Source organism: Lolium perenne, chromosome 2 (assembly GCF_019359855.2).
Source record: "Lolium perenne isolate Kyuss_39 chromosome 2, Kyuss_2.0, whole genome shotgun sequence".
Lineage (NCBI taxonomy): Eukaryota > Viridiplantae > Streptophyta > Magnoliopsida > Poales > Poaceae > Lolium > Lolium perenne.
This window is the reverse complement of record NC_067245.2, coordinates 223,042,616-223,059,789: the sequence shown is the minus strand read 5'-3', so window position 1 is coordinate 223,059,789 and position 17,174 is coordinate 223,042,616. Positions and strand designations below refer to the sequence as shown.

General features: G+C 43.4%; 1 protein-coding gene across 1 annotated transcript; it reads left to right on the top strand.

Moving 5' to 3' along the window:
- The first annotated feature begins 7,668 nt into the window (after nt 1-7,668).
- Nucleotides 7,669-10,598, top strand: LOC127335004 (uncharacterized). Its single transcript, XM_051361578.2, has 2 exons — nt 7,669-9,051; nt 10,221-10,598. Exons 1-2 carry the CDS (start codon nt 7,704-7,706, stop codon nt 10,535-10,537), a joined length of 1,665 nt encoding a protein of 554 aa, XP_051217538.1. The 5' UTR covers nt 7,669-7,703; the 3' UTR covers nt 10,538-10,598.
- Nucleotides 10,599-17,174: the final 6,576 nt, after the last annotated feature.

Sequence of the window (17,174 nt, the reverse complement as noted above, 5' to 3'; positions counted from 1 at the left end):
GATCACCAACCAAATAAAATAAAAGAGAAAGAAATCAAATAAGAAAAACCTTAAACCCTAATCTTCTCCAAAAATCATTGGGATCTATTTTTGAGGAACCAAAATAAAATAGAAGACATATGGGGGCATATAGCCCTAATAGGTAAATCTTGAACCCTACCTTTTTAATTATGCTAAATGGTGGTGAACCTTTGTGAACCCCACTAAACCCAAAACCTCACCCCTCTTTTCACCCTCCTAGTTAAAATGAAATAAAAGGAACATAACTAAGAAAAAGGCATATGTGCCTATGGCTATATTTATAAAACTTTACCCTAAGTTTTCTACTTTGCTTAGAGAATTGGAAAACCTTCACACACCTTATCCAAGGCTATTCAAACCAATTCCAAGTGGTTTCCAAAGAAATTAAAAAGAAACTAAAAATGCCATAGAGGCATATGAGAGTAAAATGCAAATTTGTGAATTTGAGAAGATTGACCCTAGGACTTGTTGTGAATGGTTGGATCACTTCCATATACCATTTCAACACTCAACAACACCAAAGGGGTCAAGTCAAGTCAAATTTAAAATGAAATGCAACATATGCATAGAGGCATATGTGACACATAGCTATAATACCCAATTCTTGCCCTATGACTTTAAACCTTGACCAAATGGTGTGCAACCATTTCTAAACTTCATATAACCCTAAATTGACCCTAACCCATGTCCAAGTGAAGCAAGATCAACACTTTACAAAAATAATAAAAAGTGACACATCCCCTCTTATGTGTTATGGCCATTTTTGCAAATCTTTGACCAAGACCTTTTGAAATGGATTCAATGGTTTGAAAATGTTTCTAAACCAATAAGAATCACATTAGAGTCAACCAAAGTCAATTCAAATGAAGAGAAATCACATGGTGAGAAAATCCCCAAAATTCACTCACATACACTTAGCCCAATTTGCAAATCTTCAACCAAGGCCACCATTGCTTGATCTCTTGCTTGTAGAATACTTATATATGATAAACAAACACATTTGCATCAAAGAAACAAGAATCAAATCAAAGGAAAATTCAAAACTCACATACATGTGATAATGGTCATATGACCCATTTATAAAATCTTCACTACTTTACCCCCCTGCATTTGAATCTTCCTAAACCAAACTTGGTCAACTATGACCCTGTCATCCAAGACCAAGTCAAGGTCAACAACTTCCATGTTGACCATCTCTGCTGAAGTTGACTAGGTTGACCAGAATAGAATGGACAAGTGAGGACTTTGAAATAAAGAGAAGATGACACACTTTTTGAAATCTCACAAAACTTCACCAAAATGACCACCACCACCACAAAACCCTTTCTCTATTTATATAAATGAAGTGCACCAAAAAGAATTTCAAATTTTGAAAAGAAGTTTCTTGCGGCCATTTAGTCGAACACATTGCAGGCATCATTTGGCAAATAAGAGACATGCTATTATCCTCTGGATTTTTGCCTAAACTACCTTTATTTCTGGATGATCATTGCTCCCCTATCACCCCTACACCAAGCCCAGTACTTGCATCGGTTGTTTAAGTTGGAGAAATGCCAAGACTTTGCTCATGCCGTGAGCATGCACACACACACGCAACCCTCCTCTCTGGCCACCATCTTGGCGCCTCTCCTTGTCCTGGAGCATCTATACCCCTCCAGTACCTCGACGGTACACGCCCCAGCGACGCTCGACCACGCTATTGGCCGGAACGCGCGCGCCCAGACGCGCCAGAACCGTGCCAGCGCACGCGGTGAGCGCGCCCCGGCGACACTCTGGACGCCGCAGTACACGTCGTCGCCTGGAGCCTCTCGTCCTCCCCTCGCTTTGCCCTCTTGCACGCGCCATCCCTACACTACCAGCTAGCTCCTGGACAACCCTACTGGCACGCGGGAGAGCCCTAGCCGTCGCCATGATCAAACCCCTGCCGCCCCGGTACCGCAAGGACGGCGATGATGCCGCACGCTCCTGCCCTCCCCTAGCTAAACCATCAATCGCTATAGCACCTCCTAGCCGTCGCCTACACGACGCCCCTATCGCCTTGCCCCTTCGCGTCGTGAATCGCCGGCGCCATTGACGACCAGCCGCTCCACCACGGCCACCCCCTCCCACTATAAATAGAGACCTCCTCGCCCTTCCTTTCCCACACCATTCCTGCTCCACTCCCTCTCCTCGATCTCCTCCACCTCTTCTCCAAGCCAATCACGCTCACCACCGCCGGAATTTTATCGGAATCCGCCGCCACAGTAGCTCATCACCGTCGTCAAATTAGTCCACCCCACGCCTCGCCGACGGTACCAGGAGTTTCCTCGTCCTCGACAACGACGCCCAGCACCCAGCAGAGCCCCGCGGGAACCTCCGTCGCGCCGCCGACCCCCTACCTCGCCGGCGCAGCAAGCCTCCTCCCCCGACGTGGACGACGATCCCCCACCGTCCGATCCAGCTCTAATCGCACGATCGATATTTCCAGGTACCGCTTCGGCAGTTATAACCCACTGACGCGTGGGACCCCCTGTCAGCTGGCCGCGGCTGTGAACCGTTCCTGGGCTGGGCCAGTTTCACAATTTTAAACCTCGCGGCCCATTTGCTTTCCCGCCTAAGCCCATTTTCCCCTGTTTGAATTATTTTGTTTCAGCCATTTATCAATACTGGTCTGTCCTATAAATTAAATAGTTCAAATTCTACAAACCCAATTTTAGCAAATCCAAATGTTCTGGAAAGATTATGTTTTGCTCTAACTAACCCCACTGGATTCAACCCCATAGGTTGTGTAGTTTTTGAATAGCAAAAATAACAAAACACATACTTTTCTGTATTCAAATAAATCTTAAAAATCAACCAATTTGAATTTTGCAGTGAATCCAATTGCAATAATTCACTTTTAACAAACTCTAATTTATTATGTAAAAATATGATATAGGTTCTGTTCATGATCATGGGCTAGATTCAAAAATTGGCTATGTAGTCAATACTAGCTCATTTAAACTTTATCCAAATTTTAGAATCTAAACCAATGAGGTGTAGCTCCTCATTTAACTCATCCTCACAAGTGATATGAAGTAATGTGTTGACCTTTAAATGCTTAGGCTCATACTTGCTCACTTGTAGAATTTAAATCCACATAGTATTTAAATTGCACTAGTTATTTAAATCACATGAGATGATGAATCTCATTTAAATCACTTTTCTCAAATACTAAGTGTGAAGTGTTGACCTTGGTCAACATGGGATCATCCCTGGTTATTTGAGAAGATTAAATCTTAAGAAGATTCAATGAGAGGAAATTATTTCTCCAAACCAAAGATAAACCCTACTTCCAATTTTCAATGAGAGGAAATTATCTTCCTATTGCTAAATAAGGAAACCCTAGAATAATGGGTTGATAAATGTTAAGTAGTGATGCTAGATCCTTTGTGGGTGAGCCAATAAGGCTAATTAAGATTACTTAAGTGTTGTTTGGTGATTGTATCCTTGTATTCGTTTATAGACGCTAGTACCGGAGACTATCAAGAGGAAGAGGTCTTCTACCAAGAGGAAGAGCAAGAAAACTTTGATCACCACACCAATCAAGGCAAGCTAACACTCTTGCAAGGTTCCCTTGTGCAAAGCTCTACAAGAGCAAGGCACCATTACATTTTACTTTATGAACCTATCCCAAGTTTCTACTTTACAAGCTTTACTTGTTTTTATTTATCAAAGTTACTTTTGAATTATGATTCACTTGGTTGAACTATAGAGTAGTACAAGAGCATCACACTTAGCCTAGCAAGCTCCAAGATACTTAGCACCCCTCATGACTAGTTGCTAGTGCTCAATATTAAAAGTGACTACTCTAGTTGGGAACTTGTGATTTGAGATGACTTTGAAAACCTTGGAATGATGAGTCATTCTATTGAGAGATTTTGAAGGTGAATATGACTGGTGAATGACTTGGTGAATTTTATCAAAAACACTGATGGTTGGGTTCGGATGCGATACCATTCCAATTTTACAAGTACCCCCACAATACCTGAATCTGGGTAAGGCTTAGCTGGAAACTTATGTATTTTAGTATGGGTTCCCTCTGAACAAGCGTCATAGGGGTTATGCTTGAGGCTGCCTCCGTACTGGTGAAGTGATGTGAAATGACGTGAAATGAGGTGAATGTCCGGCCCAAGCCCTGTGCAGTTCCCGGGTTGACTGCGGTTTTCACCGGGAGGCCAAGCTCATGGGGAGAGGTGCCTATACTAGAGTATGTAAATGAAAGGTTAGGATTGGTAGTTCGCGTACTGCGTACGATAAATCAGGGCCAGTTACCCCTGACGAACTATTGCAATTGTTGTGGCACAAGTGTACACCCTCTGCAGAGTTAAACCTATTCGAATAGCCGCGTCCATTGATTATGGACAGTTGGAAAGGCCATACTGTTCCGTCATCAGAATTTTTCTAAAAATATGAATGGTGACTTGTGATTTGAATTGAAAGGTGACTTTGACTTTGAATCACAACTGAGTTGTGGGAATGACCCTAATGTTCCCACTTGAGTTAGTTAATCGAAAAGGGCTTTCGGTTTATTAAAGTGCTTATGCAATAAAACTGGCTTTATGCAAATGAAACTAGAGCTTAGAATCCCCTAACTATAGTTGATAGTATTTACCTTAGTATTAGTTTGCGAGTACTTTAAAGTACTCATGGCTGTGTCCCTGGCTATTCAAATGGCCAGACTATGAAGAGGAGTACCGGAACCCGGAAGAAGGACCACAGGACGTCTACGACAACTAGGATCATTCCTGACGTCAACAGTTGCCTGTGGAATAGATGGACTACTACTACGCTACTTTCGCTTCCGCTATGTGTTATGTAATGAATAAATAGAACTTCTATTATTGTAATGAGACTGGATCATGTGATCCTTTATTTGTAAGACGATTATGTGTTGTAATGAATGATGTGTTGTGATATCAATCTATTATGTCTCGCAAAAACAATATTCCTGGGATTGCGAGGAATGGCATAATAGGCATCTGGACTTAAAAATCCGGGTGTTGACATAGTATTAACAATAAGGTGTCATTTCTTTCATGGAAGCTCGTTCGAAGAGAACCAAGAAGTTAAGCGTGTTGTGGCAGGAGTAGTGTGAGGATGGGTGACCAACTGGGAAGTTTGACTACTGTGAGTTTATTATCATATGATTCTTTCCAGGTTACGTAGAACTGGTGAGTCATTCCTAAACTTTCAAATAAGTACATCCAAATGGTCGTGTGAAATAAACCAAACTGGGGCAATTGGGCCCTGTGGTTGTTGAGAGGCCGAGGAAAACGACCCTCGGGATAGATGAGCTGCAACCAAACAAGCCCAGCCCTAAGAGCACCGCAAACCGCAAACACGCGGATGCAGACCGAGAAAAACGCGATTTGCGGTCCAAAAAAAGCCCTAGCGGAGCAGACCCCGCATGCGCAAACTGCATAGCAGCATATGCGCGTGCGGGATCTGCACCACCCGGGTGAACGCAAAACAGGCAACATAGACTGCAAAACAGGTGTTCGACGAAATGACACAGCTTGATGAAATGTTTGGAACTCGCGACACAGGTGTTCGACGAAATGACACAGGTGTTCACGATGATAATGCGACACAAAAAAGGCATCGGCGATGCAAATCAATAAAGATCAAGCCGACGGCGAGTTGTCGATGCCGCCATCACCACCATTCGCCGCTGCAGCTGCCGCCGTTGACGCCGCCTCCTCCGCAGCAGCTCGAGCCGCCACCGCTGCTCTCCTTCTTGCCAAGATCTCCATCCTTGACAAGTCCCACCATTCCTTGGTGAAGGCATCCATGGTGGATGGATCCATCATCATCACCTTGCTCTCCTGTGCGATGAGCTCGGCCATGGCGCGGTTCTCCTCGGCCATAGCCCTCTTCTCCTTCACGGCTGCCTTGCGCATCTCATCTTGGTGAAGGATCTCCCACTTGGCTTTCTTCTCCTGGATCTTCATCTCAGCTATAGCCCTCTTCTCCGCCAAGGCCTTGTTGACGAGCATCTCCTTGGACCTCATCATGTCGTCGATCTTGTCTCTCAAACCGGCGGCCTCGGCTTCCTTCCTCAACTTCTCTTTGGCCCTCTTGTTTCCATCCGGCCTCCCCGAGTTTCTCTTGGTAGCGATCACATCATCCTCATCATCGTCCAATTGCTCAAGGGCTCCCCTCGCCGGTGGTGCTTCCTTGTCCCGCAGCTTCCACTTCTCGCTATGCTCGAGCAGCTTCCAACAATGGTGTAGCGTGAACGGCTTTACTTTTGATGTCGGCATTTGCTTGTACCTCTCTATTGCAATGGCCTCCCAATCATCGACGTTGGTGCCGCTCGGAGGAGCATTCCTCACTTGCTCAAGGTAGCCGCTCCAACGGCTCACCGTGTTCTTGATGGCGTCCCATCGACCTTGCAAGGATCGGTAGGTGCGCGATGCCGTCAATGCATTGGGAGGCATGTTCTGGAAGAACGCATCCTCAATCCGGTGCCAGAAGCTCTTGTCGGTCTGATCGGTGCCGGTCACGACATTGATTGACACCGACTCCCATGCCTTGATCAGAGCTTTGTCTTCCACCTCGCTGTAGTTCGCCGTGCGGATCGAGACCTTCTTTGTCGGGGGGGGGGGGGCAGGGTTGATCAGCACATCGGCGGCATCCTCTTGAGTGATGTCCTCCGCAGCTTCGTCCTCGCACCCTTCCGCGGCTTCCTCCTCCTCGGACTCGTCGGGCCCCAGCTTGTAGTCCATCGCAGCCTCGTGGTCGTACTCATCACCGCCGAGTGGCGCCATGTCGATGTCGATCGCCGCCGAGGTGAGCATGTTGACGAACGAGTCGTTCGCCGCGCGGCTGCGAGGGAGAGTGTCAGCTGCCGCATGTTCACCGCCACCGGCAAGTTGAAAGAGGGGAAAATTGCACCTTCGCATGCCGTCGCAGTCGGCTGGCGGAGGAGTGGGTGGCACCGGCGCAGTCATCAAGGCCGCCATCGAACCCTTCTTCTTCAACGGCGGTTTCTTGGCGACGGCCTTCTTCGGCGACGGCTTCTTGGCGGCGGCCTTCTTACCGGCGACCTTCCTCACCGCGGTTCTTTGTGGGGGAGCGAGCTTGGCGGCGGCTGACGACGTGAGGACCTGCGTGGCCAGCTGCTTGCGTTTGGCCGCTTCCTCCACGGCCTCGGGGCGGGGAGCAAGCTGGGTGGCGGCGGCGGATCTCGCGGTAGGGTTGGCACCGCTCGATTCGACCTCCGCAGCGGAGAGGGGGACGCTCCCAGAGGTAGGGGCTGCCATGGCTGCGCTAGCAAGCCGCGGCGAGATGGAATCCGGCCGTGGAGCGAGCTGGGCGGCGACGGCGACACATGGGAAGAAGGTAGGTGGGGATTTTCCTTCGCGCCAACGCCTTGCACGCGATGCAGATCGATCTGCATCCGGCCGTGAAATCTACATAAATGTAGGTTTGGCGAGGGCGGAAGCCGGCACCTGCAAAAATATTTGCAGGTTTGCTTGATATGCGGGATCTGCTCGGGATATTTTTTTATCCAAAACTGCAAACGACCGGTTATTATATAGTTTTGGCAAATATGCCGTATCTGGTAGAGAAGCTCTGAGACTCTTCTTGTCCGAGTCGATAGCGATAGTAGAGTCGTACTCGTACCCGGTTCCACCGAGCCACAGCCTCCTCCTGCCATGGCGCGCTCTAAAAGAGATCGCCCCGGTGATGCTCCAGCCTCAATCTCCGCATCCATGGCGCCCGCCTCGACCCCACGTCCTTCCCTAACAGCCTCAATCTCCGCATCCATGGCGCCCTCCTCAGAAAAAAACACCACCATCTTTCGATCCGAGGCGTGGCAATCCGTCGACGCCGACGCCGGTTATCCCGACTGGGTTCTTCTCAACATGACCGCGAGGATCTCCAAGGACGCGAACGAGACTACGGCCAAGTACTGCGCAATCTTGGAGGGGAGGACCGAGGCCCTCGAGGTGACCTTCTGCCTCGTCCACCCGCCGGACGTCTCCCGCTTCTCCGTCCACTCCCCCGGCCTTCGAGACTCCGACCCGCCGCCCTTCATCCTCTGCGCCGAGGGACCCTTCGTCCTCTTCTGCGTCACTCTCAACAAGTACCAACACTTCTTCGTCTACACCGCCAGCGGGGAGCCCTCACTGCACCGGCTTCCGGAACCAGACCGCAAGGCACTTGAGACGCAGCAATTCGGTCTCTTGCCCTGCAGCAGCAGCCTACACTACCAGGTGGTCTTCCTCGATACAGAGTGGACAGAATCCACCGATCACGACATTCAGTATTATGCCTATGTGTACTCGTCCAAGACCACAGCCTGGAGGAGAAGCAAGCCACCATTGCTGCACCTGTCTGGGTCGGACCAGGCCTACTTCGAAATTTATGGCCACGCCAGCTGCAAGCAGATCACCGTTGGAGCAGACTCGGTTGGCTGGGTTGACCTCCAGTTTGGTATAATTCTTGCACGCCACCTCTCCAGCGACCGTCCACTCGTCGAATTCATCGCACTCCCAAGATCAAGGGTTTGCATCACTGACAAGGATAATGACCCTTACTATGCCCCTGAATTTTTCTGCGACGTCATCTGCTGCGGCCATAATATGATCAGATTTGTGGAGTTAGATTTCGATAGACCTGACTGCAGGATAAATGGTAACCGTTGGAAAGCCATCACCTGGGACAGGCACATCTCTTGGGATGATTGGCACAAGGGATACACTGTCGATGTTGATGACATCTATGTTGACCAAAGCTATTCTTCTTTGTTGCCTGAGTTGTTGAATGAGGAAACCCAGCTACTCGAGCTTAGGGAACTGGAGATCCTTATCCCCACCCTGAGCATGCACGAAGAGAGTCTTCTTTACATGATGGCCAAGCTGAAGGACGAAGATAGCACCGCCTGGATTCTCACTATTGACCTGAAACATGCTGCTCTGAAAGGAATTGTCCAAGTTTTGGCTAAACCTTTCTATACCATCACGTTTTGCTGTCCATGCGACTTCCCCAAGTACCTTTCTGGTAATTATGCTCATCTACTACTCATCATACCGTGTTATCTTGTATACTCTTGCTCAGTATGTTTTAGTTTTGACACTGTTGCCAATCAACTTTTTAGCTGTTCGTTCACCTTGAATATTACATGTTAACTTTGTTTGTTTACTCTAGTGTGACCTAATAATACGCAATAGTCACTCCTTTGTTTTGTCATCATTGCAACATGCATGAGCAAAATGTGAGAAATCTCACTTGCTCCCCAGCCTACCCCAGATCAACCTTTTGCCAAACAATGAAAAATGGTGAAAGATTCTGCACTAACTTAGTCTGGCAATGTATCATCTAAGATCTTACTGTGAACTCCCCCTTAGTTTCCCAACAACCAGACAGCCTTATCACATCATTGCGGACCTGTCAGTGTAGGATTTGCAAATTGGTACACATCTGAAATGGGTATATTTCCTTGGGAATTTAATGGTATTGCTATTGAATTATCCTGTGATTGCCAGATTTGGTAGTGATAATTATACGTGTGAAACTGTGAACTGATGGGTACAAATTGTATATATCGATATATATTAGCATCGTTGGTAGGATTTGCAAATTGGTACACATCTGAAATGGGTATATTTCCTTGGGAATTTTATGGTATTGCTATTGAATTATCCTGTGATTGCCAGATTTGGTAGCGATAATTATACGTGTGAAACTGTGAACTGATGGGTACAAATTGTATATATCGATATATATTAGCATCGTTGGTGGTATTTCTATATTGCTATTTCTTCTATGTTTCTGTATACCACGGCACATGACCTATGCTAAAAAAATGTTCTAACAGTAGTCCACCCTTTCTATAAAGACCTCATCCACACTGGTTGCCAGTGTTCACAGTCAAACTGCCAGTTTTATTGTTTGTTAGGTGCAAGTATGCAAAATGATGCATTTGCTGATACTGTCAAAGTCGAGGTCAATCATGAGTTGGTTAACTTATTTTATTAGCATGGTGTTACGAGAATTGACGTTGTAATGAATCCACTCCATTTCTCTAACTAAACAGACAAAAGACAATGGATTGTTAATGCTAGCTCAAATTCGTTCGTCAAATGGATCTGAAGTATCTATGAATAGACAACTTTATCCTTGAGTGGTGTTAGTGCATAACACTGTTTTTATTTTTACATCTTTTGTAGGTACCACCACCACACCCCGTAAGGAACTTGTTGAACTTGATGCTTCCCACAACAAGCAGAAAAAGAAGAACGACCGATCTCACAAGCATGAGGCTCTGGATCAAGGGAAATATTGCAAGAAGGGGGGTCTGAAGCAAGGAAACACTCACAAGCAGGAGGGTTTAAATCAAGGGGAACGACAGAGCAAGGCAAATAATAGGGTGGAGCCTATGAGTAGATGGTTATTGTGCTTGTCCTGGTGCATGATGTTGGTATCGATCATCATAATGACCTTGACTTTTAGTCCCATGTCCCCAATCAAGGGTTATGGCATGTAAATCAAGTGCTTTACATCTAAAATACTAGTGAATGTTAATTTAATTCACATTTTCCATGCAAGTATACAATCTACTGCCTAGCAACCTAAAAGGCAAACTGTTTATCTGATCTGGTCAAGACACTTATGCTGTATTTGATTGATGTAGGCTCGATTGTGCATGGAAGATCTTTGGAGTTCAAAGTGAGCTTGATTCAAATCGAAGCTTGACAATTCAGTTGGAAGAAAGCACGAGAGTTATTTTTGAAAGATACTTCAGAGCTGGGAAAGCTAATGTGTTGCTAACAGTTGTAGGCCTAAATGGAATTTTTTGCTTTGTGGGTCTTCTTGTAACCATGTTTTGATGTAGATGTTGGTTTAGTGAAACTCTGAGAAATCTTTGATGCCGCACAACTCTATCTTGTTTGTAGTGGTGTAGACTGGTTGTATGTGAGAGACAGCTTAAGTTATGCATACATCTTTTCTTGGGGCTGTGCGCATTCTTAAACTTAAGCTAGGTGAGAACCAAGAGAGGAGGGCCCCTGTGTAACCGATGACTATTCCGAAATAAAGAAGGATTTGAGCTATTGTACTGATGTACCTGAATGTTTTCCAACGTAAAACCCGCTCGCCCGCTGTTCATTCTCTCAGTCCCAGGAGCAAAACAAAGTTGATATTAAGCTCGTCAACAGCTAGCACATCTCATCCAATCTTGTTTATTACAGAAAGTTATCAGCTCACTGAACAACATGCAAACTCGAAGCCTTACCAAGATTAGCATTTCTCTCCATAACCCTCAGCAAAGGATCAGTGTGGAGAGACGTCTGACATCAATTCGCCTCCTGTCCAAGCTACAAAGCCTGAACCAATATGCAAACTCGAAGCCTTACCAAGATGAGCCATTCTCTCCATAACCCTGATTAAAGGATCAGTGCGGAGACACTTGTGGCATCAATTCGCCTCCTGTCCAAGCTGCAAAGCCTGAACATAGCCAAGTAAAAGGGTTCATCACGAAATCTGATTCTGGCCAGGGTGGGCCCATAGGCCACGCAAACGGGGACTGCACCGGCCCGAGTTGCAGGGCCCTGTCACATATATTAACTATGTGTATCAACCACTATTTTTAATTATTAAATATTATTATGCCAAATAGTATAGTGATTATATAGAAAATAAAACATCCAACTTTTAGGACTAAATTCACAACACCGACCTTTAGTTGGAACCACATGGAAAAAAACTAATTAGCTCGACAATGGCAGTAGTTGGTGTATTTAGACGTCGTGTCTCTCCCCAATGAATGCCCAACAAATTGTACTAAAGACTATATGAAAAAGAGACTATTATAGTATCAAGTACAAACAAGGCACCCGTCATCAACAAATTATTGAACCCATTGGTATATGTAAGACAGACTGGACCTGAAAATGACAGTAACATGCCGATGATTTGGTGTCAGTTTCCTTTTAAACACCATATGCACTCTAGATATTTTTATTAGTTTGTTTCTAAGCATAAAAATAAACCTCTTTTAAGATATTATTGTAGCATACAATTTAGAGATCTCTACCAAGATAGATATAAATACACACATATAAACTAAATTTATACATGTGACATAAATTAATTTCAGGAGACGTATAATTTCATCTTCTCTTTTTTTCTCACATTGGATATAATTTTGTTTAGCTATTTGTAAGGTGCAATGTTTAAAAAACAAATTAACACGTATTACATGTACATTGACCATGAAACGACAAACCAATACATTATAAACAAGTATGTAAGTTTAGTATAAATAATTATATTTAACTTGCCCTCACGCTAATAATTTGCGTGGGCCATTCCTGCCTCCGGAAACGATGCCATACGTCTCCCGTGTTAGTATTGAAATTTTATAGGATTAACTTTGTTATTGGATTTTAACACTCGTGTATGTCATAGTTTTTTTGCTACCATTTTACATAATGTTAATGACGCAGCTGAAATCTACGTGCACAATTTTTATGATTCAATGAAAAATCCTCTTGTTACTCAAGCATCATCGAAGTCCAAGAAACATTCTTTTACCAAGTACTTGACTGGACATCTTGCGTTCTGCTCTGCACGCCCAAGGAAGATCTTCCTTGCTTACATTTGCAGGTTCTTTAATGCATTGTGGGCAAGTACAAAATCACAGTCAATAAAAAAAGTGACGAATATCAAGATGGGAATTGGCCAGAACAAGCAAAGTTAATTCTCTGCTAGCTAAGTGTTACTTTTTGACTGATATAATGTTGTGAATACAAAGTCAAAATATGACAACCAGGCGCAACAACTCTTCATGTACATGAGAAATATTTTTGAGGACGGTGGTGACATCGACTTTCTGAGCTCTTATTTCAATGTATATATCTTAGATGAATTTTTATTTTCTTATAATTTTGCTACCATAAACTTGTATGTTCTTTTGACAGTACTCGGCAGTAGTATGCGAGGACGTGGAAGACCTCGATTATGTTGGTGCTGAACTACTCTCTTTATTTGTTGTGCAATTTTCATAGGAATATCATATGCAGCCCGGCATGGTTGACGTGTCGGTGTTAAGACCTCTAAATTTTAAAGAAACCATTATTTGTTGTTCTTTTCTCGCGTAGTGCAATGTATCATCTAAGATCTTACTGTGAACTCCCCCTTAGTTTCCCAACAACCAGACAGCCTTATCACATCATTGCGGACCTGTCAGTGTAGGATTTGCAAATTGGTACACATCTGAAATGGGTATATTTCCTTGGGAATTTAATGGTATTGCTATTGAATTATCCTGTGATTGCCAGATTTGGTAGTGATAATTATACGTGTGAAACTGTGAACTGATGGGTACAAATTGTATATATCGATATATATTAGCATCGTTGGTAGGATTTGCAAATTGGTACACATCTGAAATGGGTATATTTCCTTGGGAATTTTATGGTATTGCTATTGAATTATCCTGTGATTGCCAGATTTGGTAGCGATAATTATACGTGTGAAACTGTGAACTGATGGGTACAAATTGTATATATCGATATATATTAGCATCGTTGGTGGTATTTCTATATTGCTATTTCTTCTATGTTTCTGTATACCACGGCACATGACCTATGCTAAAAAAATGTTCTAACAGTAGTCCACCCTTTCTATAAAGACCTCATCCACACTGGTTGCCAGTGTTCACAGTCAAACTGCCAGTTTTATTGTTTGTTAGGTGCAAGTATGCAAAATGATGCATTTGCTGATACTGTCAAAGTCGAGGTCAATCATGAGTTGGTTAACTTATTTTATTAGCATGGTGTTACGAGAATTGACGTTGTAATGAATCCACTCCATTTCTCTAACTAAACAGACAAAAGACAATGGATTGTTAATGCTAGCTCAAATTCGTTCGTCAAATGGATCTGAAGTATCTATGAATAGACAACTTTATCCTTGAGTGGTGTTAGTGCATAACACTGTTTTTATTTTTACATCTTTTGTAGGTACCACCACCACACCCCGTAAGGAACTTGTTGAACTTGATGCTTCCCACAACAAGCAGAAAAAGAAGAACGACCGATCTCACAAGCATGAGGCTCTGGATCAAGGGAAATATTGCAAGAAGGGGGGTCTGAAGCAAGGAAACACTCACAAGCAGGAGGGTTTAAATCAAGGGGAACGACAGAGCAAGGCAAATAATAGGGTGGAGCCTATGAGTAGATGGTTATTGTGCTTGTCCTGGTGCATGATGTTGGTATCGATCATCATAATGACCTTGACTTTTAGTCCCATGTCCCCAATCAAGGGTTATGGCATGTAAATCAAGTGCTTTACATCTAAAATACTAGTGAATGTTAATTTAATTCACATTTTCCATGCAAGTATACAATCTACTGCCTAGCAACCTAAAAGGCAAACTGTTTATCTGATCTGGTCAAGACACTTATGCTGTATTTGATTGATGTAGGCTCGATTGTGCATGGAAGATCTTTGGAGTTCAAAGTGAGCTTGATTCAAATCGAAGCTTGACAATTCAGTTGGAAGAAAGCACGAGAGTTATTTTTGAAAGATACTTCAGAGCTGGGAAAGCTAATGTGTTGCTAACAGTTGTAGGCCTAAATGGAATTTTTTGCTTTGTGGGTCTTCTTGTAACCATGTTTTGATGTAGATGTTGGTTTAGTGAAACTCTGAGAAATCTTTGATGCCGCACAACTCTATCTTGTTTGTAGTGGTGTAGACTGGTTGTATGTGAGAGACAGCTTAAGTTATGCATACATCTTTTCTTGGGGCTGTGCGCATTCTTAAACTTAAGCTAGGTGAGAACCAAGAGAGGAGGGCCCCTGTGTAACCGATGACTATTCCGAAATAAAGAAGGATTTGAGCTATTGTACTGATGTACCTGAATGTTTTCCAACGTAAAACCCGCTCGCCCGCTGTTCATTCTCTCAGTCCCAGGAGCAAAACAAAGTTGATATTAAGCTCGTCAACAGCTAGCACATCTCATCCAATCTTGTTTATTACAGAAAGTTATCAGCTCACTGAACAACATGCAAACTCGAAGCCTTACCAAGATTAGCATTTCTCTCCATAACCCTCAGCAAAGGATCAGTGTGGAGAGACGTCTGACATCAATTCGCCTCCTGTCCAAGCTACAAAGCCTGAACCAATATGCAAACTCGAAGCCTTACCAAGATGAGCCATTCTCTCCATAACCCTGATTAAAGGATCAGTGCGGAGACACTTGTGGCATCAATTCGCCTCCTGTCCAAGCTGCAAAGCCTGAACATAGCCAAGTAAAAGGGTTCATCACGAAATCTGATTCTGGCCAGGGTGGGCCCATAGGCCACGCAAACGGGGACTGCACCGGCCCGAGTTGCAGGGCCCTGTCACATATATTAACTATGTGTATCAACCACTATTTTTAATTATTAAATATTATTATGCCAAATAGTATAGTGATTATATAGAAAATAAAACATCCAACTTTTAGGACTAAATTCACAACACCGACCTTTAGTTGGAACCACATGGAAAAACTAATTAGCTCGACAATGGCAGTAGTTGGTGTATTTAGACGTCGTGTCTCTCCCCAATGAATGCCCAACAAATTGTACTAAAGACTATATGAAAAAGAGACTATTATAGTATCAAGTACAAACAAGGCACCCGTCATCAACAAATTATTGAACCCATTGGTATATGTAAGACAGACTGGACCTGAAAATGACAGTAACATGCCGATGATTTGGTGTCAGTTTCCTTTTAAACACCATATGCACTCTAGATATTTTTATTAGTTTGTTTCTAAGCATAAAAATAAACCTCTTTTAAGATATTATTGTAGCATACAATTTAGAGATCTCTACCAAGATAGATATAAATACACACATATAAACTAAATTTATACATGTGACATAAATTAATTTCAGGAGACGTATAATTTCATCTTCTCTTTTTTTCTCACATTGGATATAATTTTGTTTAGCTATTTGTAAGGTGCAATGTTTAAAAAACAAATTAACACGTATTACATGTACATTGACCATGAAACGACAAACCAATACATTATAAACAAGTATGTAAGTTTAGTATAAATAATTATATTTAACTTGCCCTCACGCTAATAATTTGCGTGGGCCATTCCTGCCTCCGGAAACGATGCCATACGTCTCCCGTGTTAGTATTGAAATTTTATAGGATTAACTTTGTTATTGGATTTTAACACTCGTGTATGTCATAGTTTTTTTGCTACCATTTTACATAATGTTAATGACGCAGCTGAAATCTACGTGCACAATTTTTATGATTCAATGAAAAATCCTCTTGTTACTCAAGCATCATCGAAGTCCAAGAAACATTCTTTTACCAAGTACTTGACTGGACATCTTGCGTTCTGCTCTGCACGCCCAAGGAAGATCTTCCTTGCTTACATTTGCAGGTTCTTTAATGCATTGTGGGCAAGTACAAAATCACAGTCAATAAAAAAAGTGACGAATATCAAGATGGGAATTGGCCAGAACAAGCAAAGTTAATTCTCTGCTAGCTAAGTGTTACTTTTTGACTGATATAATGTTGTGAATACAAAGTCAAAATATGACAACCAGGCGCAACAACTCTTCATGTACATGAGAAATATTTTTGAGGACGGTGGTGACATCGACTTTCTGAGCTCTTATTTCAATGTATATATCTTAGATGAATTTTTATTTTCTTATAATTTTGCTACCATAAACTTGTATGTTCTTTTGACAGTACTCGGCAGTAGTATGCGAGGACGTGGAAGACCTCGATTATGTTGGTGCTGAACTACTCTCTTTATTTGTTGTGCAATTTTCATAGGAATATCATATGCAGCCCGGCATGGTTGACGTGTCGGTGTTAAGACCTCTAAATTTTAAAGAAACCATTATTTGTTGTTCTTTTCTCGCGTAGTTGCAATTTTTAGTGTTATCATCGTAGGCGCATAGTCGATCTACCGAGGAACCAAGCAATCACATCACAAAGACGACACCGAGATTTGTTAATGCGGTTCGGCAACTTGCACACTCTGCGGGCATGACTACAGGCGCTCCTCCTCATTGATACCGCAGCTCTTGTCCGCCTTGGGCACTCCTTGACTCCACGTGTCTCCACCTGCAACCTTCTGTCACGTTGAGTCAAAT